Source organism: Anoplolepis gracilipes, chromosome 7, assembly GCF_047496725.1.
Source record: "Anoplolepis gracilipes chromosome 7, ASM4749672v1, whole genome shotgun sequence".
Classification (NCBI taxonomy): domain Eukaryota; kingdom Metazoa; phylum Arthropoda; class Insecta; order Hymenoptera; family Formicidae; genus Anoplolepis; species Anoplolepis gracilipes.
The window spans coordinates 4316548-4335288 of NC_132976.1; the positions used below are offsets into that span (position 1 = coordinate 4316548).

The window sequence follows — 18741 nt, forward strand, 5'->3', positions numbered from 1 at the left end:
GATGTCAGAAGAACTGAGACAATAATAGCTTCCAACATCGTGCAAGCCGATAAAGTATTCATCAGTATAAACAGTAGAGCTATAAACCTAAAGAAAATACAGAGATGTCAGTTTCATTCGTGTGTATGCGCATATATATACTTGTTGTATATAATTTAAAAATAAAACTTAAATTAATCCGAGTGTAATGCTCAAGATATAAAAGAGATCGAAATTAAATTTTTATTAAAAACATTAGCGTCATAAAATTTTCAATATGTCAATCATGTTAATAAATAAAGAATGCTTTTATTAAGATAATAAATAATTAAAAGCTGTTGCTTAAACTTCACATTAATTCTTTATAAATAAATACATTTTTCTGGCGAAAAAAATTTATTGTACTAAAAATCTATGAAATTGATGTCGTTAATCGTGTAACAAATGACGTTATTAAGACTAAATTTAAAACTGTCATCGTGCGAATTTGTTACTTACTAATTTGCGGGAACGGACAGCTGGATCGACTGCTTTTGGCGGGCCATTGAAATTCGGATCCAGCTCCGAAAAGTATTGTCCCGCGAGTCCCATGTACACCATGTTTTCCTTCTTTGAGTTATTAAAGACGCGTTAGCGCAAGTTTTCACTTATGTAAATAAGCCCTTTAAAACTCTGCGATTTTGTTGAGAAGCATTCTCTTAAAGCTACGTACATTGCAACTGGTTTAAGTAAGATAAATCGGAATTACCTTCCTCCAGAGGCGTACTATCTTACGGTACGATATTTAACAACCGGAACGGACAACGCTCTTTATGTATGACACAATTCATATGTCTTCTTAAGATTTAAATACATAAACAGATATGTGTTATAAACAAGAGCGTGTTGACCAAAAAGATTAATTTTTTTAGCGTAGAAAATTTTGCATCCAAATTAAAAACTTTTTACAGATATTTAATCTCCTCTCTTGCGTTTCAGATGAGTTTCATTCAAAATAAATTAAAGTGCTTTCAAATTTTTTAATGCATACGAATAAATAATTCTATCAACAGTATGAATAATTACTCTTGGTAGAAAACATAAATTTTTTACAATAATATATCTTTGTGATTGCTAGAGGCAAGAAACAAGTTGTGCATCTTGAAAAGTTAGAAAAGATGGATAACTCCAAAGCTGTCTATGGAGTTACGAGAATAAACAATATTATAATATTATAGACAGACACTATTTTGTTGTTGATACTACTTTAGTTGTTGGAAAAATAACATATGGGTTGTTCGATAAACTGACAAAAGTTTCGTACCCATTTGTTACAGCAGCCATACTTGTCGTAACTCTTACATCTCTTTCACCTTTTTACCCACACTACTGCGTATCGATGTCAATAATTTTTTCACAACTTTAACATCTATATGATACAAAAACATAATAATTAACGCAGCACATAAAAAGTATCGTTTACTAATTGAGTCTGGAACATGAGCACTATTGAAAAATGTATTAACTCGACAGTAAATGAGATCGTTAAAATGAATTCTCACGATGGGCCATTACATTGATGGCAGAAAGCAGAAACGTTAAGCTTAATTTCGTACGAATTACTCGCTTTGCGAAAATATATTACAAATTCGCATAATGATTTACCTACGCTATTTTTCAAAACTAACTTCACTTCTTTTCCACTCTAATTTAGTAGAAATATTTTCTGTTGGATCAAAAAAATTCTATTCTCTTTTCTATTACGTGATATTTTTTTTAAATACCTTATTTATAAATTAAGTAAAAAGTACTGTACATTTAACTTGTCAAAATTAATGAATAGCAAATGTCTATTTTGTTAAATTGTTTTTTATTATCATTGGAATTAATAATTCCAAATGTTAAATAACATAATGATAAAAAAAATATCTCATTCAGTATATGAGGAATTCAGTATATTTTTACATGTTAAGAATATCTGAAACTATTCTACTCTTTTCTCTATTAAACTAACAAGGATTCTTTTAGCGCTTATTTTAGAGAAAGATATTATAAAGATAAGAAATATTCTTAAAATGAGAAGATAATTTTTCTGGTGCGTATGTTTTTTTTTCTATACTAGATTATACCTACTTATGTAGATTGATTAAAAATTCATAAAAAATCCATAGAAATTCACATTTTTTTCCTTTCTGTATTATCAATTACAATATAATCGACAATGCAAATTTCAAGAATTACTTTTCCGATCAGCTAGAAAAATGCATTATAATGTTTTTGACGACACTTACACAAAGACTGTGATTTTGAATGCAAAAGCAATTTGATGCTTTTAATGGATCGTTAAAATGCGATAATAATCACCGGAACAAAAATAAATCATCGACAAAAATATAGATAAAGTGCAGCACGAACGAGAGATTTTCCTCCCATAAATCATTCCAACACAATTCCTGGCATTCCGCCATGCATAAGGGTAAGTAAAGATTCGAACCCAATTAAAGTTCTACCGCGAAGATTACGGTCATTGAAATATCTCACGATTCTTTGATTGTTTGAAGATGCATTTACTTCGAAATCAAACATTACTATATAATGTCTATATTAAAAAATGTTTAAAATATTTAAAAAATTATACTAAACAAAATAAACAATTAATATAATTTATGTAATTAATATAAATAATATGTTTTTATATAAATTGATATATTCGCGGTCGAGAGAGCAGATTTGACTGTTTTCTCTTTATATGTATATTAAAGTTAAACTTTAATAAAATAATTTTATATTTAATAAATTATATTGTATATAATATACGAGGGCATTTCAAAAATTATTGCCACTATTTTTTTCTCACTATTTTTGCCACTTGTGACTATTGATGTGGTATGACATTGATAAGGTATGTTTGATAATTTATAGAAAAAAAAAACCAAGTCAAATGGTCAACATTTACGGACTCGGTGAAAGACGAAAGAATGGACACTCGCGTTAACGTCCAGAAATTGTGACGTGTGTGCCAATATTCGTTTTTTCTAGCAGCTGAAAATTATTTGACCGTTCAAATTCATATACGTTTATATCGAGTTTATGGTGGAAACGTTATTCCTCACATGATGAGACTCACCCGCCGTACTCACCAGACTTGACGACCTTGAATTTTTATTTTTTATCCCTCCCTCAAGTCTACTGTGGGTGAATAATGCTTTCGGACCGACGAAGAGCTTCAAGAAGATGTCTTATCATGGTTAAAAAAGTTGAACGTGCAGTACTTCGAAAGTAGAATTTTAAAACTCATTATACGTTTCGATAAGTTTTTGAATGCGCCTGACAAATACGTGAAAAAATTAAGTATTATCTCAAGTGTCTTTTATAATTTTTTCAGTTTTTTTTATGCACTTTCGATTTTTTCAACGACAGTGACAATAACTTTTCAAACGCTCCTTATATAAAATTTTAATAATTATAATAAATTAATATTTTTATGAAAACACGATGTTACAGTTATTATCTCCGTCTCGATCTCGAAACTGTCACGTTTGAAAATTATTAATTGTCGATTATACAAATAACAACAACAATATTACTAATAAAAATTTATTCAGACTTTCTACTTGCTTAATCATTCATTAAAAATTCATAGAAAAATTCTTTAATAATACGGACAAGATATTCATTAAATTTTGTGCAATTTAAATGAATATACATAATATAATAAATATAATAAAAAACATACATAATACATACAATAAAAAATTGAAAATATAAAAACCTGTTGTTATTAAAATTTATGCGTAAGATATCCTGCATAGCATACAAAGAATGATATCCTTTGTGTGTCGCTATTCACACTTGCTTTTGAATTAAGGTTGCATAGGTAAAAGTCGAGAAAAGCTCGTTTTACATTATTATTTCTAAAAATAAATGAAAACGTCGTCATTCACAAAATTCTTCAATAAACTTTAATTAAATTTTTTAAATCTGCATTATAGATTATATTTAAAAAGTGCTATATAATAATTTTCTTTATAATTTTAATACGATTAAATTAATAAATTAGTTGTAAAGTTACCAACTTATAAATTTGGAAAATAAAAATCACGTATCCTGTAAAAATTAAAAAAAAAAGAAGTATGTCTACACTCTGTTTATTCTTCTAAAAAGGAAGAAAGAAAGAAAGACGTTAAAATTTTAACACTAATCTTCTGTAAGTAAACATCTTGAATTTATTAATTAAAAAAGAACATTATTAATGGTAACCAATAACTTCAAACACCTTCTTTTTTCTCTCTCTCTCTCTCTCTCTTTCTCACTTATTTTTTGCGTCTTTATTTTCATGAAAAATAAAAAGCCCAGAAATATGCATCTGAAAACAATCATCTGCTCTAGCACACTCCGCTTCGCCAAATTTCCCATCGGTCGGCCTTTCCGCCGCTGGTTACTGGCAAATCGCCAGAAATGAGACTTGGCGAGTATCAATTAAATTGCACCACCGATAGAAACACCTCGCGTTTCGCGCCGAGCATTTACTGCCGTGAAGAAAAATCAACTCCGATTCCCATCACAGTTGCGGAAGCAGCTGCGGCGTGCGATCTAACGACGTAATTAAATCGCTCCGTTTTATTTCCGGTAAACTGGTTTATCTCGGAGCACGGAAGCAATTCACGCGTGTGCATCAATTGGTATGCATTATAATACGGTTGAATGACAGTTACGTTCGCGAACGTAAATACGCGAACGTAATGTCATTCGCGCACGCGGCACACAGGCACGTCATACACACCCATACCCACCCACCCCTCCACACACACGCGCGCGCGCGCGCGCGCGACTTCGACAGCGGTGAAGAAACGTCACAGTGACCTGCATGAGAGAGAATACCCCGATAGTGGCACGCAGATGTCAGCACTTATCGCGCACCGATAGCGCACCCCTGCTGTGGGGTGTTAAAAAAAATGCCGCCTTCAAATAACAAAGCAGAATGCGAGCGCAACGCTCTTCGCCATCGCTCGATGATATCGTCACGCTATCTATCTCCGCATTCGCCCTCACCCAATTTCCCTTTACCCGCCTGCCCCACTTTCCGCACCCTCGCGCGCACCCCTCCCGGCCGTCCCGCAGGCTCTCCCACAGGTCTCCTCGACCGGTGTTTCTCGTCTGCCACTCGGCGAATGCCGCGAGTGAGAATTGCAGCTGACTCGAACGGCGGGCTTTCGGTCCTCTCCGGAACATCTCGCGCACCTTCGGAGGCCACCACCGGGTTACCAGTTGTTATTCCCAGTTCGTTATTCCCCGTACAACTCGCATCAACCTCTACGAGAATTTCATCCCTTTCCCTCTCCTGCTCCGTTTCCGCTCGCCGCCGAAAAGCCAATTACGTGATTACTACCTTTGCCTACATCCATATGCTAATGAAGATCCGATCGGAGCGTATCAACACTGAATCAAATGCATTTGAAACGCGGAGGAAACTGTCAAAATTTACAAAATACTCTAAAAAATATATATCGGATTTAATCAAATCGGTAACTTAAAGTTTTTAACAAGCCTTTGTTTTTTCTCCTCTGACAAATCGACGAATAAAGTAAAATAAAGAGGGATTACTCACAGAAAGAGCTCACAGATTTCAAAATTTCTTTGCTTAAGAAACGTATACGATATAACAGAGAATTAGCCTGAATTTGCAAATATTTCTCTCTCTTCTTGGATCAATTTGCAATTCTAATGCGATTTTTCCTTGTTAAAAATTTTATCAGTTGTTATTACCTTGCCAATTTACGTCAAGATAAAAATTCTATCAGTTGTTATTACCTTGCCAATACCAATTTATCAGATGATATTAATTTACAACAAATTCGATTGGATTGCACTGGTGTGTACTGGTATACACAAAAGATTATCGTACACAAATTTACATTGGCGCAAGTAAATAAAAAAGTAAAATAATTAATACTAAGAACTTGTTATTGTTCAATATAATGATAATAATAATTCATATTAAGAATATTTATTCATATTATAATTTTCTTAATGTTTTAATTATTTATATTTATTTTGCAAATTTGTGTACGACAACCTTTAATATACACCTATTATACGCTATTATATAATATATCAAGGATTATAATAACTTTTACATTACAAACAGTAAAGTTTGAATTGCCTACTTTTTTTGAAGGTCAAGGGTCACATTTGATTCCTGAGTCATTTTGAAAGAGAAAGAGAGAGAAAGCACTAATATTTGCCATGTTCAAATCTGTACATTTTACTTCAATATTTTGTAAAGTCCGATTTATATAACGAATTTTCAAAGAACTATGTCTCACCACATATCTTTTAGATTTTAGATAGTTTGGAAACAAACATTCGAGTGTTAAATTTTGTGTATTTTGGTTAAAGGTCGCCTCAATTATCAATTCCATCGATGAAATGTTCCACGCACAATTCAAATACCAACATCAATAGTAATAATACGAGCAACGTGATATCATAAACTATCGTCAAACATGTGGCGGAAGTGTAGCGTGACGAAAAATCGTGACTAAAATTTGGATGCTACGGTATCTTCCGCACCGTAGTAACATATCACGCCTACACAAGATTTATGTATACGGATAAGCTATTAAAAGTTTATTTTATTTTCTGCAATTCATTCTATTCCGATTTCTCTCAAAATTACATCGCTAAAATATAATTGAAAAATCGATATTGGTTTTTTTTTAAATGCAAGCAAATAATACAATGATGAATGCTAATTTCTCTAATATATTCTATGTTTCACTTTTTATAACAATATTTAATTTCCTTAATTGTGTGTTACAAAATCTCATCATCAAATTTGCATGTAAAAAAATATATTACTGTCGTGTACAAAATATCATTTTTTTTTTTTAAAACTGCATCTTTATTATAATTCATATATGATCAACGCAAAAGAGCTTTTAATTATATTATTTGAATTAATTTATGTTAATAAGTCAATCTATTTATATATGTGTTACGTATAAAGTCACGCATAACTAATATTATCATTATATATTGTTTTATTATATTGCAAATTTTAGTAAAATAAACCGTGTTGCGCACATTGTCGCATCATTTGTATTGCGATAAACGCGATAATAAAATGATAATATAAATGACTAATACTATCTGTTTCATTGTATCGTATAATGACTGACGTCGGAAAATCGATTGTATGAGGTCATATTTTAGTGATAGCCATGAGAAACGCGCAATACGCATTACGCGCGATATGATAAAACTGATAACTTTTTATGGCAGATTGAATCGATAATCCGCAACTCGATTAAATTGATTTAACGCTCAATCTCAGTCGTCGAGTGCGGGTAACGCGAGCCAATGCAAATCTAAACGAGCATAGTTGAGACTTTTCATGAAATGGAAATCGAACGATTTAGCGCCCGAATTAAACTCACAATGTCTCTATCGCAGGTACGATTTCGCGAAAATAGCACTAAGATTACAAATGAAAATTGCAGACTAAAATTATGATAGAGAAAAAGTAAATGTTAAAAGAGCTAAATCAAACAGTCACGAAATAGAAATTCTGCGGCGACATCAATATTTTAATAAATGGATTATCAGTCAACTTTGAACATATCCATCTGTGACATACATGATTGTGTGATTGATGATGCTTTGATTTCACTGAATAATGGTAAAATGGTGTAAATGTACACCATACTGTTCAGTGTGAAATTACAGTACCATCAACAACGTCATGTGTGTCGGTGATGACACACACACACACGCACAAAATTACGCACGAAATCACCGACACACGTTATACCCACATATCAACACAATTTTCTTCATTCATTCGTTAAAAATTTAGAAATTGATGCTTTGATAGATTTTTTATGAACAAAAATGTCGAATAAGAATATCATGATAAGAAAACAATTTCCAAATTTTTTCTACCAAAGTATATAGCTGTAATGCTGTATTAAATAAGTAATAATAATTTTTTCTCCGAGTATAAATTTTTTTTCAGAATTTTGATGAAAAAGAGAATTGTTTTGATTTTAATATAAACAGAGAGTTATCTACTTTAAAAAATAATTTTTCCATTTTACGCCTAAAGAAAATAAGAATTAATATTCAAACACCATAAAACACTTGATTACTTCTTTCACAATCTTCATTGATAATAATTAATTAAAACTTTTAAAATATACTAATTAAAAGATAATTACCAATCATGCTCATTATCGACGATCGTTCTAATATTCCATCCAATATTTTTGTCCATTTTATTAAGAGAAAGTTTAAATTTTTAAAATTTCAATTTCTCATCTAAAATGTTTTATCGCAATTTTATAATTAATGCAACTAATAATTTCTTTGTACATACATATACATATGTATTATTTATATATATACATATATACATATGTACTTTTTATGAAATCAGTCTAGGTACATTTTTAATGTTTTCTATTCAACGTAGGCACATACCGCCACCTTGCAACCCCTAAAGGAAGCATACTTATTACTCTAATTCATTTATTCTGCGAGAAATAGTTATCGACAGAGGTTTATCGAGTCTTTTACATCAAAATTACATAATTAAAAAAGTTTTTCATGCATAATTTATCGTAATAAAACTCAATAATAGTAAAGACAAACAATGACAAAAAATATGTAATAACATTATAATCGGAAAATAATTTCTTTCAATAAAATTATCGATCTAGGATGCAACATCTAGATTTTACCACGGTTGAAATTTTTTAATGCACAAGAAGAGCAAAAGATAAAATCCATAATAACAATAATTGTAATTTTGAAAGCATTATTTAGTATAAATTATTTTGTATAAATAAATTCTATAATAGCATACATTATACATTATGTATGCATATTTACGATCAATTTCCTGTACGCACGTACACGTTGTAAATTTATACATTACACATGTCAACAGATGTATTTTGTCACACTGTAAGTAAGTGCGATAAAAAATTAAATAACGTTAAACACTCTTTTATAATTATACGTTATGTACTCTTTTATAATTATAAATAAATGTTTGTTCCATATCAACATCTTTGACAAATTCAAAAGTTTAACTATTTTCTTTTCAATTCTTTTATTTCTTGTTATCACATCATTATGCGTTTCTCTTTGAGATCTACACAATTAACATAACAATAAAAAAAATAACCATACTCTCTGAAAGCGAAAAAAAAATATTTCACTTCATTATGCATGTTTTGCAATATTACGCAGCTATTTAAATATTCTCCGTACTACTTTATATTCATGTAAATTTAAAACAGAAAAAATTGAGGATATATCGAATAGAAAAAAAACATTATGTATTCTGTTAATCAATACGAAAACAATTCCCTGGCATAATTGTATGCAAATTCTCTTGATTTGAACAGAATTAGCATTATCTAGTGCGATTTAGCAAATATTGATAGATATTTTGGTAAATATTGATTTGATATTTTGGTAAATATAATGTATAACAAACTTGTACTTTATCTTTGTAAGAGTATATGCGTTCTCGCAGATTTAACAAAAGATACAATTCGGTTTTTGAAAACACAAAATGTTAATTTACGTAGAAATTAAATATAAATAAAAGAAACAGCATTTGCGAGTGCTGAACCTTGAGCGCGTATCTTTATTTTAACCAACTTTCAATATCAATAAAATTTCGAGTCCTTTCATGGACTAACCTCAGCATAATTAATATATACATAAATTTTGCCACTTATTGTAAGTACAAAATCAAGATGTCTTAATAATCATAACCGTCAGACTAAATTATTAATTAAAGGAAGAAGAAAAATCTAAAATCAGCGAATAAAAATATGTGTCAACGCAGTTTTTAAATAAGTCAAGGATATCAAACTTTCTGGGTCAGTCGATGTGTACAGTCTTTGTTGTTTTTTTATTTCATAACATCGTTTAAAGTTTGACATCCTTGATTTATTAAAAACTACGTTCATTTCACACATGTTTTTATTCGCCGACTTTAGATTATCATATAATTTTATCTGTTGACTTTTAATTTATCATGTATATTTTAGTCTCACAATTATGATTATGTAAGACATTTTGATTTTGTATTTTAGCATTTGAATTTATATGTATTATATTAATTGTACTAAGAATGGCTCAAAACAAAGAGCCGAAACGTACAATTTTATTTATATTAAACATCAATTAAAATATAGGTACACATCCAAAGTCCGATGTTGGCTCGCAAATATTTTTCTATTTTATTTATATTTAATTTTTAAACGAGACTGTATAACTATTACTAATTTATTTACGTAGAAATATATTAGATTGTAGAATATACATAAGAAAAATTATCACATACATACAGTTTCTTCATAACTGATGATCAATTACATTTCTTTCAGAAAAAGAAAAAATGTTCGCAACGGACACATTGGAATTAAAAGTTCTCAAAACTTTCAATCTAAATTTTCTACCTTGCTGTTTCTGAGAAATTATTGCGGGTGCCCGTTACTCCGTGCCTCGTTACAATTGGCAACTGTAGAATTTCTTAATTGCTTGTGGAACTTTTTCCTTTCTTTTTTGTTAAATTAAGTGTTTTAATAAATCGCAAAAATAATTTAGTGCTACATTTATTTCTTTCTTTGACTCTTGACACAGCAATAATATCCTTACGTTATCATGAAAATTGTCTCCGAAACCGATAAAAAAAAATAAAGAAAAAATATATTGAAACTTATCACTCTCTCTATATACTAGAAGTTTTCTTTCTTCCTTGTTATAAATATCTTTGTAATTTTTTTATACCTCTTATACGTTATTTGATATTATTAATTGAAATGTTATTTATATCATTTTTATTCTAAAACTTCCGGTTTTGCTTGAAAAAAATCCGGAGATACGTACCGGAGACCATCGTTCGTGAAACACTCTATTATAATCGTCTGTCGCGAGCCGACAAACCGAGAACATTTACCGCTTTTATCGGGCGGGCTTCGAGGATTGACATGTCGTTAAAAAGCCGAGTACCTCGCTTCGATCGATGGATTTGTTAGTACATCGTCTCTCTTTCTCTCTCTTTGGATGCAACATGGTGAGATACCGGCGCGCGCAATGCGCTTCCGTTTCCCGCACAAACTCGTTCCACTCTCGCGGCATATTTATTACTTCCGAGGTTTTGCGGATAAAAGCTTGTCTGTCTCTCTCTCTCTCTCTCTCTCTCTCTCTCTCTCTCTCTCTCTCTCTCTCTCTCTCTCTCTCTCTCTGTCTCTGTCTCTCTTCTCGTCGATCGCGAAACGGAAAATTTGCCGCTAATTCGCCGCTAAATTGATAATTTAACGCGCGCCTCTTCGATATAATGCGCCAAACACCGAGTTATTTAATGTCTCGATAAATATATACATATCGCGTCGGGATTGCAACCATAAGCACATCATATGTAATGGCACAGCTTCATTGCTGCTTGTGCGGAGTGGATTAATTATACACCGAGCGGACTACCATCCGCGTCTCTCTGCGCCGAAAATCATGCACGTATTATAATGCAGCTGGTGTCATTTAAAGCTGATATGCAGTTAAAGGACGAGAATTTCTGCGCGTTATGCAACGGGTCCCAGATCATATATATATATATATATATATATATATATATATATATATATATATATATATATATATATATATACAATATACTAAAGGGACGATTTTGTAATGGATATAATGCATATTGTGATAAATTCGATATCGCTGATCGAACGACTGATCTCCATTTTCCGAATTCTTCACCGGAATTCGCGACGATCGTTACATGACGAAGCGCATACGTCATTGGAAATCCGGCTGAACGATAAGTCCTGAGCGTAAACCTATCGCATTGCGGAAAACTGGCGGAACCGATCCTGTTACTGGCGATACAAATACACGCTCGATATATATCAGAGAATGAGAAATTATTACAAAAAGTATAATAGCATTTGTCGAAAGAAAATTCTTCGAGAGAAAGAAATTCTTTTTCGCAAAATATCAACGTAGATTCCACTGATAATATAAATGACGCAATAGTAATAATAATAGTAATAATAATCAGGTGTTGTAAACTGGATATGCTCCGAAGGATTACGGTATATTTAAAACTTGCGTATTTATTTACAATAATTAACTGAAAGTTTAATTTGATTAAACAAAGTGCTTATTTCGTATCGTAATGCTTATTTATGTGTTTCGTAATCCTTATATATATAGCGATTACTCCTTTATAATTTAGCCCACTTTTGCAAAAGCGAATAATATATTTGTCCACAAAGGGGGATTAATATACATTCTTTTTTTTCCACATTATTCAATAAAAAAAATAAGTGCACTTAAAATACAAGTGCACTTGTATCTTGAATGCACTTACCTTACTTTTTTCTTAAGTATGCACTTAACTTATATTCTATAAATAAGAGTTTTATTCACTGTTGGTGCTAAACATTAGTTTTCTTAGTTTTATTAGTATTAATAAAAACTGAGAATTTGTGGAAAACAATGAAAAATCTCTCTGTCGGAAAAAATGGTCTTTTATTAAATTCTAAGAGATATCTGCTTAAAAATTTATCACCGTTATATAATTTCGAAAATAGTTTGATGAGATAACAGTCAGCAAAAATAATATTGGTTGGCAGAAATGGGACACGAAAGAGAGAGAAAATGAAATTATTTTTAAACCGAAAAATATATAGATATTTAATAATAATATTAAACATAATATATATATACATATTTTCCTATAAAATATTATTATATTATATATTTTAATATTATATTATGTTACAAAATACATTATATTATTATTCAATAGAATATATACATATATTCCGCGTTTTATCATTTCTTTCTCATCGCGCGCGAGTTTAAAGTCATAACAGAAACTGATATCTTTGCAAACAACGTAATGTCGGATTCATAAGGGGATCCAGAGTTTAATCAAACGAGCGCACGGCCATAAATCTAACCACTTCTCTTTTAATTAGTCCGCGTATTTATGAGCGACTCTCATGTCGAACGTTGTTCGAACAATAAATAACGGGACATTGGCTAAAGAGCAAACGACAAACTTTCCCGGCCGCGAAAGCGAAAGAGAGGAAAAAGACAGGCAGGATTGCTAAAACCTGCCTGGAGAAAATGTCTTATTCATAATTGACAAACATCACCTGCAAATGAAAAGAACCGAAATTGGGTCAAGCGCAGCGGCTTCCATCATCCAGAGAATAAATGTACACAGTTCCAAGTCGCGGAAGGAGGCGCGGCCAATCGGAAAGCGCCTCCGAGATTTTAAATCAAGAAAGCTTAAGCTTTTACGACAAAGAAAAAAAAAAAAAAAAAACATAAGGAGCTCCCTTTGTGCCGGTGTAATTTCCAAGTGTTCGAGCGATAGTGGCCGAGCGAAACGCTTCCGTTACTCCGATAAAAAGAAATACGCGCGAATTCCCCGGATACGCGAAGAAAGTCCAAAGGAGATGACGACGTAGGAATAACTTCCCTTTTGAGACGTCGTAAACCCACGGAAAATCCTTCGTGTGCCCATTGAATGGTAGCTCGTTTGAGACCCCATTTTCGGTTCACGTCCGTTGAATATATCATACACGATTGCAAATTCGAGTCGCCCAAGTTCGGACAATCCTTAACCGTTCTTATTACGAAGAAAAAGAAATTCACGCTACATTAATTAACTTCAGAGTGGAAAATTGTGCGTCTTTTTTAGCGCAATCCTCTAGCTATCTCAAAGATATATTCTATCAAAAGATACATCTCTATAGATCGCAAAATTAATTAGCGAGCTCCGAAATATTAAAGCATAGAAACAAATTACTATTTACGTAGCGCTCTCTCTCTTGTATGTATATTAATATAATAAATGCCCCGATATATATAGCTATACGTATAATCTAATTAATAATACAGAAATATAGTAGACGGACTTTTATTATCAGATTTTAGTATAATTATAATAATGAGTAATATTCGCGCGTGTATATGCAAAATAGGAAGTACAGGCGTGTAAATTTTGGGTGTTAATGTACTTCATTGTTTAATCGAGTTTCAAAACAATTGAACTGAATACCTATATGTGAATAAACACATAAATTAATTGAATTACAATAAGCCAGAGGAAACAATATTTTAAATGAATTTTTTAGCATTGATAAAAAAGATAAAAATTTTCACAAACTGTGAAAATTCTTCATTCATATTTAATTTCCATAATTATTAGTTTTTTATATTTTCAAAACAGCACATAGGTCGTAAATTCAGCTTCATGAATGTAATATTTAAATCGCAAATCTCTTATCGTCGTGTTCAATACATATCACTCGGCTTCAAAGAGAAAATCCATCGACCGAAGATTTAATAAAAATATTGCCAATTTTTCGTGCATTTTCCGCTCATAGATTTGCAAATTTTCCACGGTCGTCCCTTCTCAAATAATAATTTACCAAGTACCTTGGGGAGAGATCCGCAAAACGAATCGGTGCTTGGCCTTGCACAGAGCACATAAACTGGCCAAACTTATACGCGATAAGAGAAATCATGCCGTTGATGGCAATCCAGATTACACTTGACACGGTCGAAAAGCCGGATGTACTAGAAAATACAGGAAAAAGTCGGATATAGCAATCCACAATAGTCCTATGCTCATGATTCCTACTTATGCACGAAACGACTTGACTTAAACCCTAAAGATTGTGCCGAATAGTTTTCTTACCACGATACATCTACAACCTGCCAGAAAATGTTCTCGTCCTCGAAAATGAACGAAATAATATTCAAACTAATTCTTCTTTACTTTCGTTTTTAACTATCACACACAGAAAAAAATAGAATATCTTTATTTTTGATGTATAAATCTACGCAAACGAAATTACGTAAACGTTAAACGAATACTTATTAAAACATTGAACAAATACTAAATTATAAATTGCTTATTCGAAATCATTTATTATAGTTCTACCAAGGAAAGTATATTCTTATTATTCAAAAAAAAATTTCATAACTAAAGAAAAACCTTTTGGGTGGACAAGTAGTATATACAGGGTTCGGCCGATTTTTCTTCGGCAAAAATATCGAGAGACATCATCATTTTTTGCAATTTTTATCATTATATATCTTTGTAATTAAACCTTAAAATAAAATTCTATTACAGTATAGTCTATCTGAAATTAACTGAAGAATAGTTTTGGTAATTTTTTAACTTCAAAAAGTTTAGTTTGCGAGAAGCGTCTTTTTCCAATCGCTTATAACTCGAAAATTATTGATCCCTCGACATTTTTGCTGAGGAAAAATCGTCTCCAAACGATCTCAAGAATTTGTCATTAGCAGGTTTTCCACCAATTATCAGACACCCTGTATATTCAAAAAATTATAATAAAATGAAAATAATCATAATATTATATTCTTAAGATAATTATTATATTAAAATAAAATTTAATTATTAATAATTAAGATTAAGCAAAGATTATATATATACAATATATATGTATATATCTTATTTATTTTTTATTCTCTCTCTCTCTCTCTCTCTCTCTCTCTCTCTCTCTCTCTATATATATATATATATATATATATATATATATGTATATATAATAATAATAATAATAATAATTACGTTAACTAAAGTATGTAAGTTTTATTTTAGTACTAATTTTTTTCTAGGTGAATATGTTTTTTTTCAGTGACATTTTCCATTTCTTCTTTACTATTAATATTAATCAACTTCTCATAAATATACATTAACGTTTCTTAAAGCAAGTTTCCCATACCTAAATTGCATTAATAACTTTGATTAGTTGCATTCATCGTTATTCTGAATATTAATTAATCAAGATGGTTTCTCGACCTTTCCATTTATATTACGTGATATATATTCATCTAACATTTCTTTTTCGAGAACCTCTAACAATTTTGTCCCATTTCGCGTGTACCCGTCCACCTAACCAGATTGTTCATTCTATGTGAATCCATTCGTACATAATTGAGACAAGTTCGAAGGGACTTGACGTGAAACGAGAAAAGAATGGCCGAGAAAAAGGAAAGAATATTTTATTACAACCGTTCTCCGGGTCGGTGAATTATATATGACGAAATTGACATATTGAATAAAATGTAATTTTCGAAAAGCGGGAACATCGATAAACCGAGTGGTGTTTCAAAGGTGAACCAGAGCTCTCTCATTACTCGTCAGCCATTACCGTGCGATAACCTGAAAGCAATTATTCGCGACTACGTTTGCGCAATATATGTTGTAGGTATATCGCCTATTTCGTCGGCCTGGTACTTTCCGCTTTCCGCTAGCAATCTCAGCATGCTCTCCTATCGTATCATTCACCGAGTTTGCCGCAAGTTACGCCATGGACACACGCGACCTGTGTTGATGGGTCAGGCTTCTACATAATGCACTACCCGACCGCCAACTTTCGTTATATCGTCTTTATGCGGCGAGTTGAGTCTGAGAGGATCTACTAAATAATAAGATGCTTGGTACGTCGACGACGAAACCTAATACCAAAGTATTTTCTGTAGAGATTGGTGTGACCTTTGTGACGATTTTATGGCAAAAAGAATAATTCGTCATCTGCTTGATCGGCACGAAAAAAGGTGAGAATAAAATATTTAACCGCTAAACTTTACATTTTTCGTAATAAAAGTAATAATAAATATAAATTCTTAAAAAAATATATAACTTGTTTAGTAGTTAATTATTATAGTTTGTTATTTAATTGTTTAGTTAATTATTATAACTTGTGTGTTATAACTCGTCGTTATAAAATTATTAAGAAATTAATGTTTAATTAAAATTCCATGAAAGATAACTTTAAGTCTTTAAAACTGGAAGGATTACTTCCATAACATGATTTATAAAAACTGACCTGGCGCGTCAGTTTCAATAATAATAACGTTCCCTGAAATATGTAACGATTAATCGCAATAAAGTTGCGATAACCATTTGCAAAAGGTCTCTCGTACGACCGTCTCTTCGTATTATTTTTGCTGATTTGCTTTACAAATTAGAATCAATATTCAATATTTTTTCGCGAATTACACGCCTTGCTCGTTTATTCATTATTATGTTATGTGACTATACTGAACGTGTAACACATTGAAAATTTCAATAGATTTTTTTGTCGAGACATGGAACACAATACGTAAATAATAGCATTTATTTTTCTATCGAGAAAAAATATTGAAAACTTAACATGTCAATCAACTCTGACCTACGTATACATTGTTTTCAGCTGCAGAGAGTCCAAAATTTTAACTACAATTTAAAAATGACAATAAAATCTAATGTCTGCAAAAAATAATAAAATATTCCATTAAAATTTAACTAAAGCCTTGCAATTTGACGCATTTTAGTCGTTGAAATAAAACTTTATATATTGGGTTCGCCAATAGTAATATCGCACTTTTGCACAAAACTAAATCATTACGTTTAATTAAATTTTTTTTAATTGACCTTATTTTGAAAATAAATGATAAGATGTATTTTCAAGCAAAATTATGCCTTTTTATTTCCGCAAAGAAAAAAACGGGACATAAAGAACCGGTAGAAAATCTTGTTTAATGTTTTGCATTACCTTTTTTTCCTTTGCAAAAATAAAAAAAGTATAATTGCTCGAAAATACACCTTCTTCTCATCATTTTCATTCATTTTTAAAATAAGATTAATACAAGAAAATTTAATCAAACGTAATAATTCTTTATAAATCACACATTGAAGTGTATTAGCTTTCAGAATATATATTATATATTTTATAGTTTAGGAACAGTATTTTGTATCGAAAAACACAAAAAAACGACATTAATGGTCTATTGCAAAAAACGACATTACTTTTTGGCCAATCTAATATTTAATAAAATTGACGATAGTAAAACTTTATTATGATATTAAATGTATTTGATATAACGCACGATTAAAGAAGATCGAAAAAAATGCTGTTCGAAATTTAATTCCTGCGACTTTTGTGACTGTCACTTTTAGCACATCCCTTAATCATAAGTTTAATAATAAAAAATGAAAGGAATTTCTAGACTATAATTATACAGATATAATTATTTTTCACTTAAGACCACTTTTCGAGCTGTTCCAATCCATTAACTGAATTGACAATTACTAGTCATTGATTATTGAACGGTGTTATGTAAGTACGGGAAAAAACGACGAGTCGCGAATCAAGGGAAGAAATCCGAATGGAAGCTATTTTGTCATTCGTATTGCTTACTTCGGATCTTTATCGGGAAAATGAAAATACGGACATAGTTGAGAAACCATGAAGGGGTTCGTAATGAACGTGGCATTTTCGAGCCAGATGTCGCCCGACATTCCTGCACTTTGGAAACTAATAATTCAATTGCTCTTAGAAGGCGTTCACGCCCAACACTGTCACAGTTGCTATTTTGCACTACGCTTGGCTCGAAGGATGCTACTCGCATTGTAGGCGATAATAACGTTAACTGTTCGGTCAGGAAAAATATAATAATAATCATTCCTTGTAAGCTCCTCTTACGATTTGAATTTCATAAATCTCCATTCCATTTTGGCACAATTTTGAGAAATGTGAGATTGTAATTATAAAAATTAAATATAATATATACATACGTATAACGTATATTAGAAAAGTTTTATTCCGTTCAAAATTAAATATATTGTTAGAACTTTCAATTATCAAGGAAAATTCACATTGTGAGAATTAAAATTAATAATAAATATCTTTATAATCAAATACTGAGTCTATTACACATGTA

At 31.1% G+C, this 18741-nt stretch overlaps 1 protein-coding gene across 6 annotated transcripts in view; it reads right to left on the reverse strand.

The window, feature by feature from the left end:
• The window catches only part of Syt7 (Synaptotagmin 7), a 169701-nt gene that overhangs the window by 105120 nt on the left and 45840 nt on the right, over nucleotides 1–18741 (reverse strand). The window contains exons 1-2 of one of the 6 annotated variants that reach the window (XM_072896353.1): nucleotides 1283–1665; nucleotides 478–651 (exon numbers count right to left, since the gene is read on the reverse strand). The exons of 4 other annotated variants lie outside the window; for them this stretch is intronic. In XM_072896353.1, the coding sequence (XP_072752454.1) occupies nucleotides 478–579 (102 nt within the window). In that variant the 5' untranslated portion in view covers nucleotides 580–651; nucleotides 1283–1665. Of the gene's footprint in view, nucleotides 1–477; nucleotides 957–1282; nucleotides 1666–18741 lie in introns of those variants that run through there. One more of the 6 variants, XM_072896354.1, reaches the window with a different exon arrangement.